General features: G+C 38.7%; 1 protein-coding gene across 1 annotated transcript; it reads right to left on the minus strand.

Annotated features, from left to right (window-relative positions):
• Positions 1-7,310: 7,310 nt before the first annotated feature.
• Positions 7,311-12,442, minus strand: tent5ba (terminal nucleotidyltransferase 5ba). The gene is made up of 2 exons (XM_028471455.1): positions 12,086-12,442; positions 7,311-8,831 (listed from the first exon to the last, which is right to left on the minus strand). The coding sequence occupies exons 1-2, from the start codon at positions 12,233-12,235 to the stop codon at positions 7,803-7,805; spliced, it is 1,179 nt and encodes a 392-aa protein (XP_028327256.1). The 5' UTR covers positions 12,236-12,442; the 3' UTR covers positions 7,311-7,802.
• Between the last annotated feature and the right edge of the window lie 1,718 nt (positions 12,443-14,160).

Here is a 14,160-nt window from a genome sequence, read left to right on the forward strand (position 1 = left end):
AAGACGATTTTATTAAATCTGCACGTTTAATGTGACCCATTCCTGGAATATACAGATGTCTCTCTCTCTCTAGGCTCATAAAGTGTAAGATTTTGAAGCACTATTAATAATGACCTCAAAACAAGGAAAATTTAAGTTGTTTATTTTTTATTATTATTATTATTATTATTATTATTATTATTATTATTATTATTATTATTATTATTATTATTATTCCTGGTTTGTTTTTTGTTCTTGTATTGTTTTTAAACTGTACTTAGTGAATAAAACTTTTGTGATTCTGATTCTATAAATTACATTTATTGTATTGGAACTACTGTATGTATAATTGTATTGTCCCTATTTAAATACAATTATGGAGACAATAACAGGATAAAATCATTGAACAGCCCTTACTTTTAGTAATGACTGTCAGGGTGTCGTTCCAACCAAATTTTGTAAACTACATTTTTTATTACCTTTAGCTACATTTCTGTTCTGTACTGTATTAATTTGGAAGAAACTAAAATGATGAAAACCTGTTACATGAAACTTGCAGATAGTCTCTCCAAACAGAATCTAGCTGCACTTATTTTTAGGTTTGGAGTTGATTTATTGCAAACACATGATATTCTAACAGCCCAAAATGTAGGTGGAAAGTACTGAAAGAAAAAAAAACCTGAACACATGACAACCACAGAGGCCAGTTTTTGGTATTTACAGACTGAATTTTCAAAGGACAAAGCTTCATACTGATGATGTTGGAACGAGATGCCAAAGCTTGTCAATACTTATGTTTCCACTTCATTTGGGTGGTGTCTACGATGCCAATGTGTGCTTTTGTTGCTGCTATGGTTCACTGACGGCACACAAACATGCTCTTGTCTATATGGGGTCCAGGAAGTTAAAGTCTCAGAGCAGAGCTTCTCCTCCTCCAGGGCTTCAGTTCATCTGCTTGGCTTTTCTCCAAACAAACCACACACAACACATGTGCATTATAGTTTCCAACGTATTCCTTTGTGACAAACTGAATGTTGTCCAGTTAGTTTTATTATTAGAGCATGTTTATTTTGCTGTTAATGTAGCCTGTTTAATTCAGCTGGAATAAAATGATGCTGCAGGACAGAAGGAGAGAGAAGCACAAGGTAAACAAAAAGATTATAAACATGAGGAAAAACAATGTTATCCAATTAAGCATTAATGTAACTGTGTCACATGGAAACCAGGTTATTGTGTTACGTCACTTGGCCCAATGCCAAAGGTTACTGTTGGCTACTCCAGTTTACTCAGGCACAGCACAGTCACTCCTCAACTTAAGTTCATGGATGTTTTAGCAAATGTGATGTGCTCTTGTAGGTCTGTAAACCAAAGCCAGCTTGATTTTTAAGTTCATTATGATAGAAGGCAACAGAGCAGGGAATTCGTAAGATTTGGTGGAAAAAGATAATCATTTGAGACATAAATTGTCATCGTTTAAGAGTACAATTTCTGAGTTCCTGAACGACAAACCAGAAGGTTTTTTCACGCTCTTTTATCTCTAATGTCCAAAAAAAAACCAAGTGAAACAGCTGTGTTTCAAACAAGAACAATTATTTACAGGGATATGTAACTGATATTTAATTAATAGAAAAATAAAACACACAATTCCTGCAAATAAAACCCATTCAATATGAATTGAAAGGGAGCCTGTAGTAGAGCCTTGGGGAACACCAAACGTATTAAACCTTTAACTGCAAATTTTTTAAACACTTGGTAGGTGGACAAATATCTTACGAGGAAGGCTGTGTTTTATGGTTTTCCTTGAAAATAAGTAAACAAGAGTTAATATTTAAAAAATTACTGAATTATACATTGTCAGTTACCTGTTGAAAATGCACTTGTTCAGACTTTTTAGCATTTGTTCATGTAACGGTATATCCACATTTTCCATTAAGTATGTGAAAATGCAGCCAGCTGACAATGCGCACACAAAATAGTAGTATTACAAGTCATTTTACTCTCACATTGTTAATGTAAAAAGATTTTCTTGTCAGTTTAAACAAGATTCTAGCTTGAGTTTTATTTTTTTCTGTTTGCACTATTTTCTGCTTTGATCCACATGAAGTACATTTAAAGTTTGAGATTGTTAAGAATTATCCTCAGGACACGGGCCTTTCTTCTTTCTCTTTGAACAATATGGGACAAATTTAGGTTCAACTTTTGCACAAGGTTTTTTGCAAAACATGTTGCAGACAGACACAGTTTGAAACAGAATGCACCTGTTTTGAATCAAAATGCATACTAGCACAAACACATCATGGATTTGTGTGTTAAATTTCATACCAAGAAGAAGGACATTGTTTCCCGATGACCTTTGAGCAACATTTATTTGTTAAGCATTTATTAGTGTTATCATTAGAGATAATGTGCTCTGTGAACTAGCAGCCAAGCGCATCATTTACTTGCTGAAAGCAGCAGATTGTGGGGGTCAGGCAGCAGGCAGAGCAGTCGGCTTGGATGAAGTGTTGTTTGAGAATAACTGTACACTGGTTATACTGGGTTTTGAGTAAACAAACCCACATCAGATGCAGAACCCCATGCATTCTCCCAAAAACCCCACGTGAAAATCCTCAACACTTCAAGAACACAGTCAAGCCCTTCTCTCCACATCACCCTTCCTGTCCTTTAAAAGGAATGCATGAAGGGGGATACTGGTGAAAAGAGCCTTCTTGATGGGCTCCACATGGTGTCCCAGTAGTGTGAAAGTGATGATCTCATATGGAAACCATCATTATAGTCCACTTCTGAGAAGTGGGATTTATTTCCTATATGAACTTTAATAAATGCTACACTATGATTTATATAACAGATTCCTAGGCACTACTGTGTATTAAATAGATTTTTATTGTATATTACTTGAGTTTTTCCTTTTAAAAAGCTAAAACATTCTTAAATTTACTGCAGTAAAGAATATTTTGATCTCATGTGTTGTGTAGGAGCAATAGCAAATCGAAATCCAAAAGTTATTCCAACAAAGAGCCAAAACAAAAACGGGAGACTCAATATAATGCATCAAACTTTTAGTAACAGGGATCACAGACACAAGACTCTAAATAAAACATTATCAGAAACAATAATGTGATTATGCTTGTGCCTTATTGCCAAATATGAAGGTGCACATGGATAGGGATCGACGGGCGCATCACAGGAGCACTGGGTGTCGATCACACTCATGAGCCTTGAGACTTCATTAATAAATGAGAACAGCACCACTCAAGAACACATAGACACACATTTTCAATATTTTCAAGAGAATGGCATAATCTGAGCCTAGTTCATCTTTTAAAGAAAGGATTTTTGGAAAAAGAAATGTGAGGCTGAGTGTTCATCATAGACAGAAGGTAATTACCTTTTGTGGCTTCTTAACAAGCCCTAAATCACGTATCACGAATGACCTTTGCTCAGTCCTATCAAGTCTGCAGCATTCTGTGATGTAGCGGTCACTCGTACGTCTGTTTGAATGTTTTCATGGTTAAAGAGTAACTAAACTCTGAGGTTTGGGATAAAGTGCATCTAGACTGGAAATTAAAAACAATGCCTTGATTGTGGGCGGAGCTTCTGGAGCAGATAAGTCATTGCTAATTTACACTTAAAAATCTCAAAAAACAATCTATGCTATACTCACTATATAGTACATACTGTATATACTCATGTATACTATTCAACCTACTCGCCACAGATTGCATTCGACAGGTGCAAGTTTTTATAGAAGGGGCAGGGCCAACTATGGTGGTATATGACCACAAACCCTCATCATTACTATTGTAATAGCTGGGTTTCAACCCATAAAGGCCAAGCACTTACATTACATTACATTTTTTACAACAAAATGTGAAAACATTTTAAAATCTTGACTATAATGTCAAGAATTGGACACAAATCACACTACCTCATACCCAAATACAAATGATTTCATCAGTGGTTTTTGGAGTTTAGTTACTCTTTAAAGCTGATATCTGGAGTTTCTGAGAAACGTCTTGATGTCCCGCCCTAAACAGCCTCACTTCCCACTGCCTCTCCCATTCTTTCTGCACGTGCATCGCGGAACATAGCAAGGCCGCATCGGGCAGCATTGATATAGGTCTATGAGTCAGATAAGAGCCAAAATCATATTTGTTTGCTGTTTTGACACAGTCAGACAAAGCAAATATCTCCCTTTGACTTACAGATGTGCTTAGCCATCTGGATGTATTTATCATGCTGATAACAAAAGTGATTGAATGTGTCATTTAAAGACTAATTACCTTAAAGGTATTGTAGACGATGTTTAAAAAAGAACCTCTCCACGTTTTGAAAAAAAACGCGCATGCCAACACGCCTACGTGTGCGGGAGAGCGTGCACGAGCCCCGTTTTCCTCGTGCACAGCTCTATTTACAAGTTGGTGTGGACATCGGTCATACAAGCTTACCTTACAAAATTAGATTTGCACTTTTCCCACGATGTCAGACTCGCCACCGGTAAGTGAAAATCCATTTTCAATGGACCCGATGCGCACCGGGCACGAGCACGTACGACAGCCTTTCGTAAACATGACTGACAATTAGGAGGACCAATAGTCTTGATGATCCACCCGGAAGCTAAACATCGTCTACAATACCGTTAAGGTAGACAGGATTATTTTATATATGGAGGGTTATTTCACTTAATAACAAGAGCTTAATTGATAACCAATGATAATCTATGGAGCTGGTATCCCCCCTCGGACCATAACGTGTTTGGATGGGGACAGAGATGAGGGGTCCCCATAACCCCCCACCCTACCAGTGGGTAAACTCTACACAGTGTAGCCATTCAGTTGGCTCATCTCACTGGATAAAGTTAGGATTGTTGTTCACCAGGCTGTAATGCCAGGAATGCTCAGTGCTGGCTCCCCCTGCGTGTAAAGTGTCACTCTCTCACACTTTCTGCCTTTCCAGCAGCCGCTTCAATCTAAGATGACAAATAAGAAAGCCCAACTCTAAAGTAAAAAAAACAAGCTTTAATTCTAACCTATAGTTTTCTAGTTTTGTTGCTTTTGAAATGAACGCAAATGCACGCTTCTTCAGTGCTTTTTCAATCTACTCCACTGTTGGCCTCCTGCCCAAGACTGTCCTATCTGTGGTTTGCATACTGGTATTTCAATCATGCTCCATTTGGAGAACATGACATCACTGTTAAAAGGACACACACAAAGTTCTGAACCGACCTAATTCAAAAGTGGAATTAAATAATGATGTTATTCTTTAAAATACTGCCAAAATGAATCATAGTCTCTCATCTAAAGCCCTGACAGACGATGGTAGAATCACAATGGACTTTTAAGGACAGGAACACCACAGCTGTGTGGAGTTTCTGCCTATGTGTGATGGACTTTGCCCCAGCAACACAACAACAACAACAACACAAAGACAGAGACATGTGTTTCCTTTTCTGCACTCTGAGGATGATGTCACATCCATAGAGGCATGTGCATCTTAATTTGAAACATCCCCTCATCCTCAGTCATAGCAGTGGGATTCAGGCTTTATTTTGTCTTACAACAGGTGAAAAACACAGGGGGGGATGGATGGTCAACAAAGACACAAAATGAGAATCTTCCAGTGGGATAATGGGCAAGTGGTGACTTCATAATGGCTCCCTTGGGTGCAGAAAGCCTTTATGGGGAGAAATAATAGCACAGTTTGATTTGTGTTGTGTCGAGAAATTGCAAAATCTCTGTCATTAAAGTGTTTCTATCCTGTCATCACTCTGGTTTCACGCACACTCAAACACAGACCTCAAAATAAAGCCCAAATTAAATGTCTCAAAAATCTCACACCATTATCCTAAAGATAATAAAAAAAAAAATCAATCCATCTAAATGTACCAGACATGGTAGGTGATATATTTATTTTAATTCAAGCACATGAGAAAGCTGCCTTATCAGCAGAGCAGGTTGGCTTTTCCACATTTTGTGTTGATCCTTCTTAATCATGAGGAACAATTTTAAAGTTTCACTCTTAAAAAACACTAAAAGGATCATGGATTTAGAAATAGATTTTACATTAGTCTGAAAAATCAAGTGCAAATGGCAGGAGTACAGTTGGAGACTCGGTATTATCTGCAAGCTTTGATGATGAAAAGCACATAAACTCTCATCAGATGTGTATTCAAAACAACTCTTTTCGGAACAGCCAGAGTTTTTCTTGATGTCAGGAAATAAAATATGATCAACAATATACACAATAGGTTAAAGATTACACACACTTTCTTCATGAAGCCCATAGCAATTCCTCCTGTGTTAGTTAATAGACATGGAAGATATGGCCTAATTATCAAACTTTAACTCAAAGGTAGACCAATGACTGCACAGCAGATACAGCTAAATTAGGACAGTGGTAGAACCCAAACTTGTCAACATCAAAGAGAATCGTCCACAAATGGTAAAAAAATGGTAAAAATAAAATAAATCTTGAAATTGTTTCACTGAGCTTCAAATTAAAGTCATACTATTTATTTTTACATTTAAATATGAAGCGCACCAAAAATGTGACTTGGTTTAATTTAAAATTGAAGTTGTCTCATTTCTGTCAAATAGACCCAACATGCAGGAAGACAATTAGAGTTGCATCATTCCCAATCTCGGTTCTTTGCAGTTCAACAGTGGCTGTAAACATTTTTTCTTTTAATTTTCACAAACCTACAAGGATATCTTATCACTTAAGAAAACAAAGTTTGCTTTGCAGCGCTTACATTAGTGGGAGAACAAGCCAGTCTTTGTTTGGAAGCTTTAGTATCAAAGAGGAGAGAGAAGCCATTGTGCTTTAGAAAGGCCTCCTTATGGTTCATGTCCTCAGATTGTAATGGATCCTCAGCCCCAGTTTAACAGATGCAAGTCACTCCAGCTAACAGTATATGCATTTCATTGGCCCCGAGTACTGGAAATGAACAGACTGGTTGCCAACTGCTTGTCAAGTGTAGAACAAACAAGCATCCCTCCATCCCACCAATGGCAAAGAGAAATGGACAAATGTTCATCTCTCGTGTTGGATTAAAACTAATCCTGCAATCAGACGGTTTATTGAAGCCGCTGCGCTCCAGCAGGGGGGAAGCACAGATAATGATCACTTTAAACTAACTGTAGTATTTAGAACCAAATATTAAAATATCAATGATCATTACATAGAGAGATATTTGATATTTTTTCAATACTGGTGGAAAAACCGATACCGATGTTGGCTGATATTACATTTTATGGCAAATATTAGCCAATGATATAACCCATCTCTTATTCTAGGCCTAAATCCCATAGAATAACCACAATAACATGTAATCTGTTTTTTCCTCTTTTTAATCACACATGGTTGAATGTTTCTGTTCCTAAACAAAGAAACAGAGTCATCGAGAAAATACTCAAAGCACAGGTGTCATTATACAGATGTTTTCAGAGCGTTTCATGGTTTCTTTTATAGGCACTTGGAAATACAACAACATTCCCTATCCAAGCATCAAAATACATCTTTGGTCCAGTTTGTAATTAGTATGAAAACAACACCAGCTTCATCAAAATGTATTTCTCACTTCTATAAAGTTAAAAAGACTTTTTTTTGTAATACTTAAATAAGATATTGCTACATCTCAGAAATGACCAGCAGTCTCACAGATGTCTTACAACGGTAAGTAAGAGAGTAAGAAGAGTTTAGGTGTCGGCTCAATCAAACATACAGCAGTAAAGGGTTGTTGTTGTCAAGTCACATTTGGCAAACGTCGTTCTTCTGGTGTGTATTTAGTCCACCAGCTTTGATGGAGTCGCGCTGACCTCAGTTCAGCTACAGGGCAGCCATGTCTGATATGAATTACTGCACGGCGCGACATGTGGAGGCTGCACATGTGCAATATAATAATTACTGAAGTTAATGTCCTGGACATAAGGGGCTGGCTGGTAGTAACACGTCACATTGGTGACGGTGGGGATGGCGTTCTGTTCGGCCAGCACTTTCAGCGCCAGCATGGAGATGAGGTTGAGCGTCTGGCGTCGCTCGTGCCCCATCAGACACACGGTGCTCTCGTTCACCACGTGGTGCAGCGTCATCAGGCACTCGTAACGTTTGTGCTCCATGCCGGCAAAGTGGTTCTGCAGGTAGGCCTCCAGCTTCCTCTGCTGCTCGCCTATGTCGGAGAAGTCAATGAAGAAGCGCGAGCACATGTAGCGTTGCATGTGCTTCATGTCGGCCTCCGAAGAGGGCCTGAACCCTTGCACCAGCAGGTGACAGTACTTCAACAAGCCACCGCCTCTAATTTCCTCAGGGCTGCGTGTGGCTATGGTCCTCTGACACAGGTGGTCCATGGCTTCATTGAAGTCTCCGTACACGCTCTCCCCGATCACAGTCGGGTGAAAGCTCTCAGACATCGGCGTCTCCGAGCAGCGATCAAAGAGAAGCAGAGAATCAAGGCAAATCTGAAACGAGTCCACACTGAATTCAAACTGTCGTCGTAACGAGTCCACAAACTTAAGCTCCACGTTTTTCCCCGTGTTATTAGAAAGCGAGATGAGGCTCCAGCGATCCGTGTCATTACAGACCTTCACCAGTTTCTGTACGTAGGCCTCTTTGAGGGTCAGTGCTGAGATGCGCTCCTTGGATACCCCGACTGGTAGGAAGTCCAACAGGCAGTCTAGTACCACGTCTTTCACCAAACGGAAGGCCTGGTCGTCTTTCAGTGACACCCCGAAGATCAGATCCAGGTCTTTGTAGCCCCGCCCTGTGTCCTGGTGGAGCACATGGCTGGCAGCTGAGCCGTTCAGCCTCACGTCCTTCACACACACTCCCCTTTCCTCCAGCCTCATTCGCACCACCTGGACACAAACACACAGGAGATGTTAATGTAACATTTACCATTACTGTTAAAGTTATTACATAATCTCTTGGAGATGGAACAATGAAAGCCTTCCTTTTTTTTAGTATGGTCTTTTTTTAAAATTTTATTTCTATTTATTTATTTATTTATTTATTTTGGTCTTCATAGGTGACCGTGGCTCAGGTGGTAGAGGGGTCATCTTCTGATGGAGAGGTTGGGGGTTTTATACCTGTCTATAGGGTTCAGTGTCCTTGGGCAAGGCACTGAACCCTAATTTGCTCCCAGTGCACATTGTTGCACAACATCACATTGCAGTCCCACATTAAAATAATCGACTCCTCCGCACCCACCCCGTCCATCGTCCCACCCTGACTCCCTCTTCCCTGTTCCCTTCCTCCTCACCTAGCTGTAACTCTGCCCTCTGTTTTTACATCCTCCCTCTAATAAAATGATTCTTACCCTTCCTTATGCAGGGCTGCTGATGGTCACAATTATGCCATAAAATAAATTCAAATTAATTGCAATAATAAAACCTACATTGCTGTCACAGTGGTTGACTAGTACCTTGCATGGCAGCTCAGTCCCACTGGTGTGTGAATGTGAGTGTGAATGGGTGAATGAGCTGATATTGTAAAGCGCTTTGAGACTGCTTCAGTGTAGGGATAAAGTCCATTTACCATTTATACCCAAAAGACTTTTACATTTCAGCAGGACTTTCTAAAAACCTTATCAATTTCTGTAGAAAATGTCAGGTTTTGAGGTCACGGTGATAAAACACAGTTAAAACAGTTCTGATCTGCGAGTATAGAACACCAATCATTTTGGATCACCGGTGGCTAGCAGAAAAAGAAATTGGACTCTGGGGTCATTGTGGGCCAGAAGCATTTCCCTTCCTTGGTCTCAGTGACCTGCAGCTGGAGGAGGGAATGCCCACATCACTTCACTACAATTAGGGAAACGTGTCTCAGACATCCTTCAAAAACTCTGCGCATGAGCCTGAAGGGGGCAACTACAATCTGCATGTGTTCTAAGAACGTTTTCCTTTCCTTCTGAACATTTGGAAGCGATCAAAGCGCTCAAGCGCGGAGTCTGTTGGCTTCAGCTTCCTGTTTTATCTGGTGGCCTCTGAGGCGTTTGGAGTAATTTGTTGTATACGCAGCAGACAGACTGGATGCTAAAGCTAACACATGGGTTACACTGTAAATATGTACTTTACTTACTGTATGCGTAAGCTACATTTGGAGGTATTGCTACTCGTCTTTGATTGGAAACAAGTCTGCAGTGTAAATTAACATCTGTCTTTCCCGTTGAATCCTGGACCTCCATCATGGCTCTGACCTGTCAGATTAGCGTCTAATAACTCTCTCCCATGGTGATCAGGTAACATGATAGCTCTATTTTTACATTCTGGGTCAGGCTGCGGACAAAACACACTTTTGAAAAGAAGTTAACCTCTTTACACCGCAAAGAAGAAGAAAACAAACCAGCGAGAGCAGCAAACACTTAGCCGGGGAAGAGAAGCTAATATATGTTTGAAGCTCATTTTAAAAGCAACACTAATGGACATTTTATGGACAAGTCTGAGCATGTTGGGCTGAGTTTATAAGTGGGTGGATAACACTGTCAGCTTCTGAAGCACTGAGACACAGTTTAATCATATTTTCACGTTTATGTATAAAAAAAAACTGCATCTCTCATTTATAAAGTGGCCTAACTTAAACGTTCACACCATGGTTTAACAGTACCCACTTTACTAGGACAGATCATGTCTCATTAGTGAGTAGCTGACAGCTGTAATTATGGGTGTTGGACATAGGCTGTTATTTGTCTTTGTTTTAATGGACTTTAAACACCCTTTAAGTATTTTCCATCACAGAAGCACGGCCAAGCCTTGATTAGGTCATATGCACAATGAGTATGCAACATTTTTAACATAATTACTCTATGTGTGCGTGCGTGTGTGTGTGTGTGTCCAGTTCTTCATGATGCTGCATGACCTCTCGCAGCTTGTTTGTGCTTTAGAAGGACTACAGTTCAGTCTTATTCATGGCTGTAATGGATACCAACAGTTACACAACACATCCAAATGAATACTTTGCTTTTGTCATGCCAGATATCTTAATAGTGATCAAAGCTCAGCCTGTTCTTACATAAAACTATGTGGCAACTGGTAGGCCTTTGTTATAAAAAACACAAACAGTATGAGTCTCCACTCCAGAATGTTCAATGGAGCATTTATCTTTCCACAACCACGAGCATGAAGCGGCTGGTTTGACATACTCGGTGAGCTCATCTTGAATATGTTAACGTGTCATTCAAATGGAATGGGAAAAGGGGTCCATGTTTATCCCTTAAACTCAAACACAGCATTTCCTCAGCGGGCTAATGGACCTGTCAAAGGACACCACAGGGGGAAGTGAAATGAGATCCAGCCACAAAGCACAAGAGCCACGGGTCTGATTTCTATTCTCATGTTAAACCATAAGATTTCATATCCCTGTATATAGTTAGTAAACATGGCGTTTTGTGAGAAAAACTCATACATTTGTTGTTCTAAAGCTTGATGAATCTTCAACCTGTTTTTAACCAAACACAGAATTAACTGGTTTCACGAGCTATTGTATTAGTTTCTTTAGTATTATGATCAAAATATGAATGAATACATCTGTTGCTTTATTTATATATGTATTGTGATAACAATGACTGGAAGGGGTACGACCAAAGCTAATATAAATCAGTGATGTATTCAAATTGATGACATTGTTGTAAGAATTTTGCACCGTAGTGATGCCTTTGACACTGATTTGTAAGTACTTTATATTTCATGCTGCATGTAATAGTTTATCTTTGTATTCTTTGATTGTTTTAATTGTATTGTAACTTGGTGACAGTCCATATGTCGACGTGGTTTTATGTTTTCTTATATGTTTGAATTGGAAAACAAATGGAAATAAGCCAAAGTGCTAAATCTGCCATATTTATGTATTGTTGTGTATTCATATATATATATAATGTGTGTTCCAGCCTGAGGTAATGAGTTCTATTCAGTGTGGTTCAGAAGAGACCACCAGGGGTCGTTTATAATGAGATCTAGGTTATAAAAAAAAAAATACACTGATCAATTTTAGTTTATTTCATCAAATTTTACTGGTAAAATTTAATTTTCACACAATAAAAAAAAAAAAAAAAAAGTGCGTACTTTGTGAGGGTGATGCAGTGTGTGTGTGTGCGTGTGTGTGCGTGTGTGTGTACCTGGACGATCTGCCGGGGTTGCACGGACAGAGTGGGGAAATTCCCCCGGCCGTGGATAGGAATCGGTTCTCCGAGGATCGAGTCCAAACGCTGCACCTGATCCCAGGACAACACACAGAACCTCCGACTCTGATCCGAAGTGCCAGACATGACCAAACTCACTTCCAAAGAAACAAATAAAAACCAAGTGAGCGAGTCGTGCGCGTCCTTCTCTGGGTATTCCTGCCTGTGGGGATGAGATGAGACGAGATGAGCGGTCAGTGCGCAGAGAACCGATTCATAAAGAAGCAGTGATGGTTTAAAGGCAGCTCATTAGCATGGAGTCTGCCATTGGCTGCTGTGTTTGGTCACTGGGCCACAAGTGAAGGAAACACCCTGCGAGTGACGCACGGTGCACTGACAGGGCTTCCCCTGCAGCAGCGCTCATCAGCCAACGGGCTTCTCACACCGGGGTACGCGGACCTGCAATGCTATTTCTGGAAAACTAAGTAACTCCAATGCCAGCCTGACTGTTTTTTAAAGACCCTCAGAATATTTTGTCCCATGACAATCTGACATCTGAAACAATAGATTCTCTACCTACATCAGAAAAAATACTTTTGTTTCTAGCTTGTTTGGTTCTTCTGTAATCCGCAGTTGAATAGAAGCAAGTTTCACACAAATCGCCAGTTCGTGACAAAAAGCTGAGAAAAATGGCTTTTTCTGAAAAAATCTACGAGTGACTTTGAAGCAATTATTATTATTATTATTTTTTTTTTGCTTTAGGGACACCTCAACATTGGTTTCCTACTATTAAACTAGAAAAACAACACTGAAATTATTATTATTTTGCTATCTATGTCAATGGTTTGCTTACTGTATTTTGGCCGTCCTCCAAGTCTCTCCCCCGTCATTCTCCACACACGCAACTTCCTCCTCCTCCCGGACATACCAAGAGTCAGCGATTGCCCTGTTTTTTTTTTATTGTTTTATATATATATAACAATTTTTGCTTATTTTTACATTTTTACCCTTTTTCTGCAACTATACCAACTTGCCATATTTTAACCTATTTTCATCACTTTTTTTGCCATATTTTCCATCACATTTCAATGCCTTTGGTTTTTTCCACTTTCAAGAAATGTTTGGTACTTATAAGCCCATTCCACCACTTTTCCCACCTACTGTTGCTTACGTCGATCCTTTATTGTCACTGCTAAACTCTTTTCACCATATTTGATGCTTATTTTTTTTGCCAATTTAACCACATTCGCATTTTTCATGCCCTATATTTACCAATTTACAATATAGTTTCTACTAATTGCTCCCATATTGACACTTTGAACACTTTTTACTACTGTTTTTCGTCCATTTTTGGCCACTGTAATTTGCAAATTTTAACCAATTTCAGTGATTTTTAAAATCCCATTTCACCACATTTGCCACCATTTTTAACCCATTTCATGTCTGATTAAAACAAGGATTTGCATCTTTAAGATGGCTATACACTATGATGTAGATAATAATAAACTTCCTGTATAGCAGTGGATATTATTCAGATAAATAAATGTGGTTTTCACAGATTCATCATTTTGCTGACTTTATGGATGGGCATTTTACAGCATTTTGAAATTCATTCTAATCAGAATCAGAATCAGAATCAGAATCAACTTTATTGGCCAGGGGTGTATGAATACACACGAGGAATTTCTTTTGGTGACCTGTGCTCTCTCAGGTAGTATAACATTAAATAATAACAATCAACTAGAATAAAGAAAAATAAATAAAATAAAGAAAAATAAAATGAAAAAAGAAGTATAAACATAAATATAAGAGTAGTTAGACTAATATGTGCAAACTAAATAAAAATAACAAGATAATAATAATAATAATAATAATAATAATAATAATAATAATAATAATAATAATAATGAAATAAAATAAGAATACAATAATAATAATAATAAGATAATAGTGCAGTAGTGCATTGATGAGTAGTGCAAATAGGTGAACATTTAAATGAAAAAATTATGTCCATGAACATTCACAGTGACAAGGTTGTTCCAGGGTTGATATGTTTAGTTCCAGGTTATATC

The sequence above is a fragment of the Gouania willdenowi genome, chromosome 16, assembly GCF_900634775.1.
Source record: "Gouania willdenowi chromosome 16, fGouWil2.1, whole genome shotgun sequence".
Taxonomy (NCBI): Eukaryota; Metazoa; Chordata; class Actinopteri; order Blenniiformes; family Gobiesocidae; genus Gouania; species Gouania willdenowi.

Bases quoted from the DNA above. Each gene is read 5' to 3' on its own strand.
- tent5ba (XM_028471455.1), bottom strand. From the start codon at position 12,235: ATGTCTGGCACTTCGGATCAGAGTCGGAGGTTCTGTGTGTTGTCCTGG. The intron at 8,832-12,085 runs GTACACACACAC...GTTTGTGTCCAG, and splicing joins AACCCCGGCAGATCGTCCAG to GTGGTGCGAATGAGGCTGGA.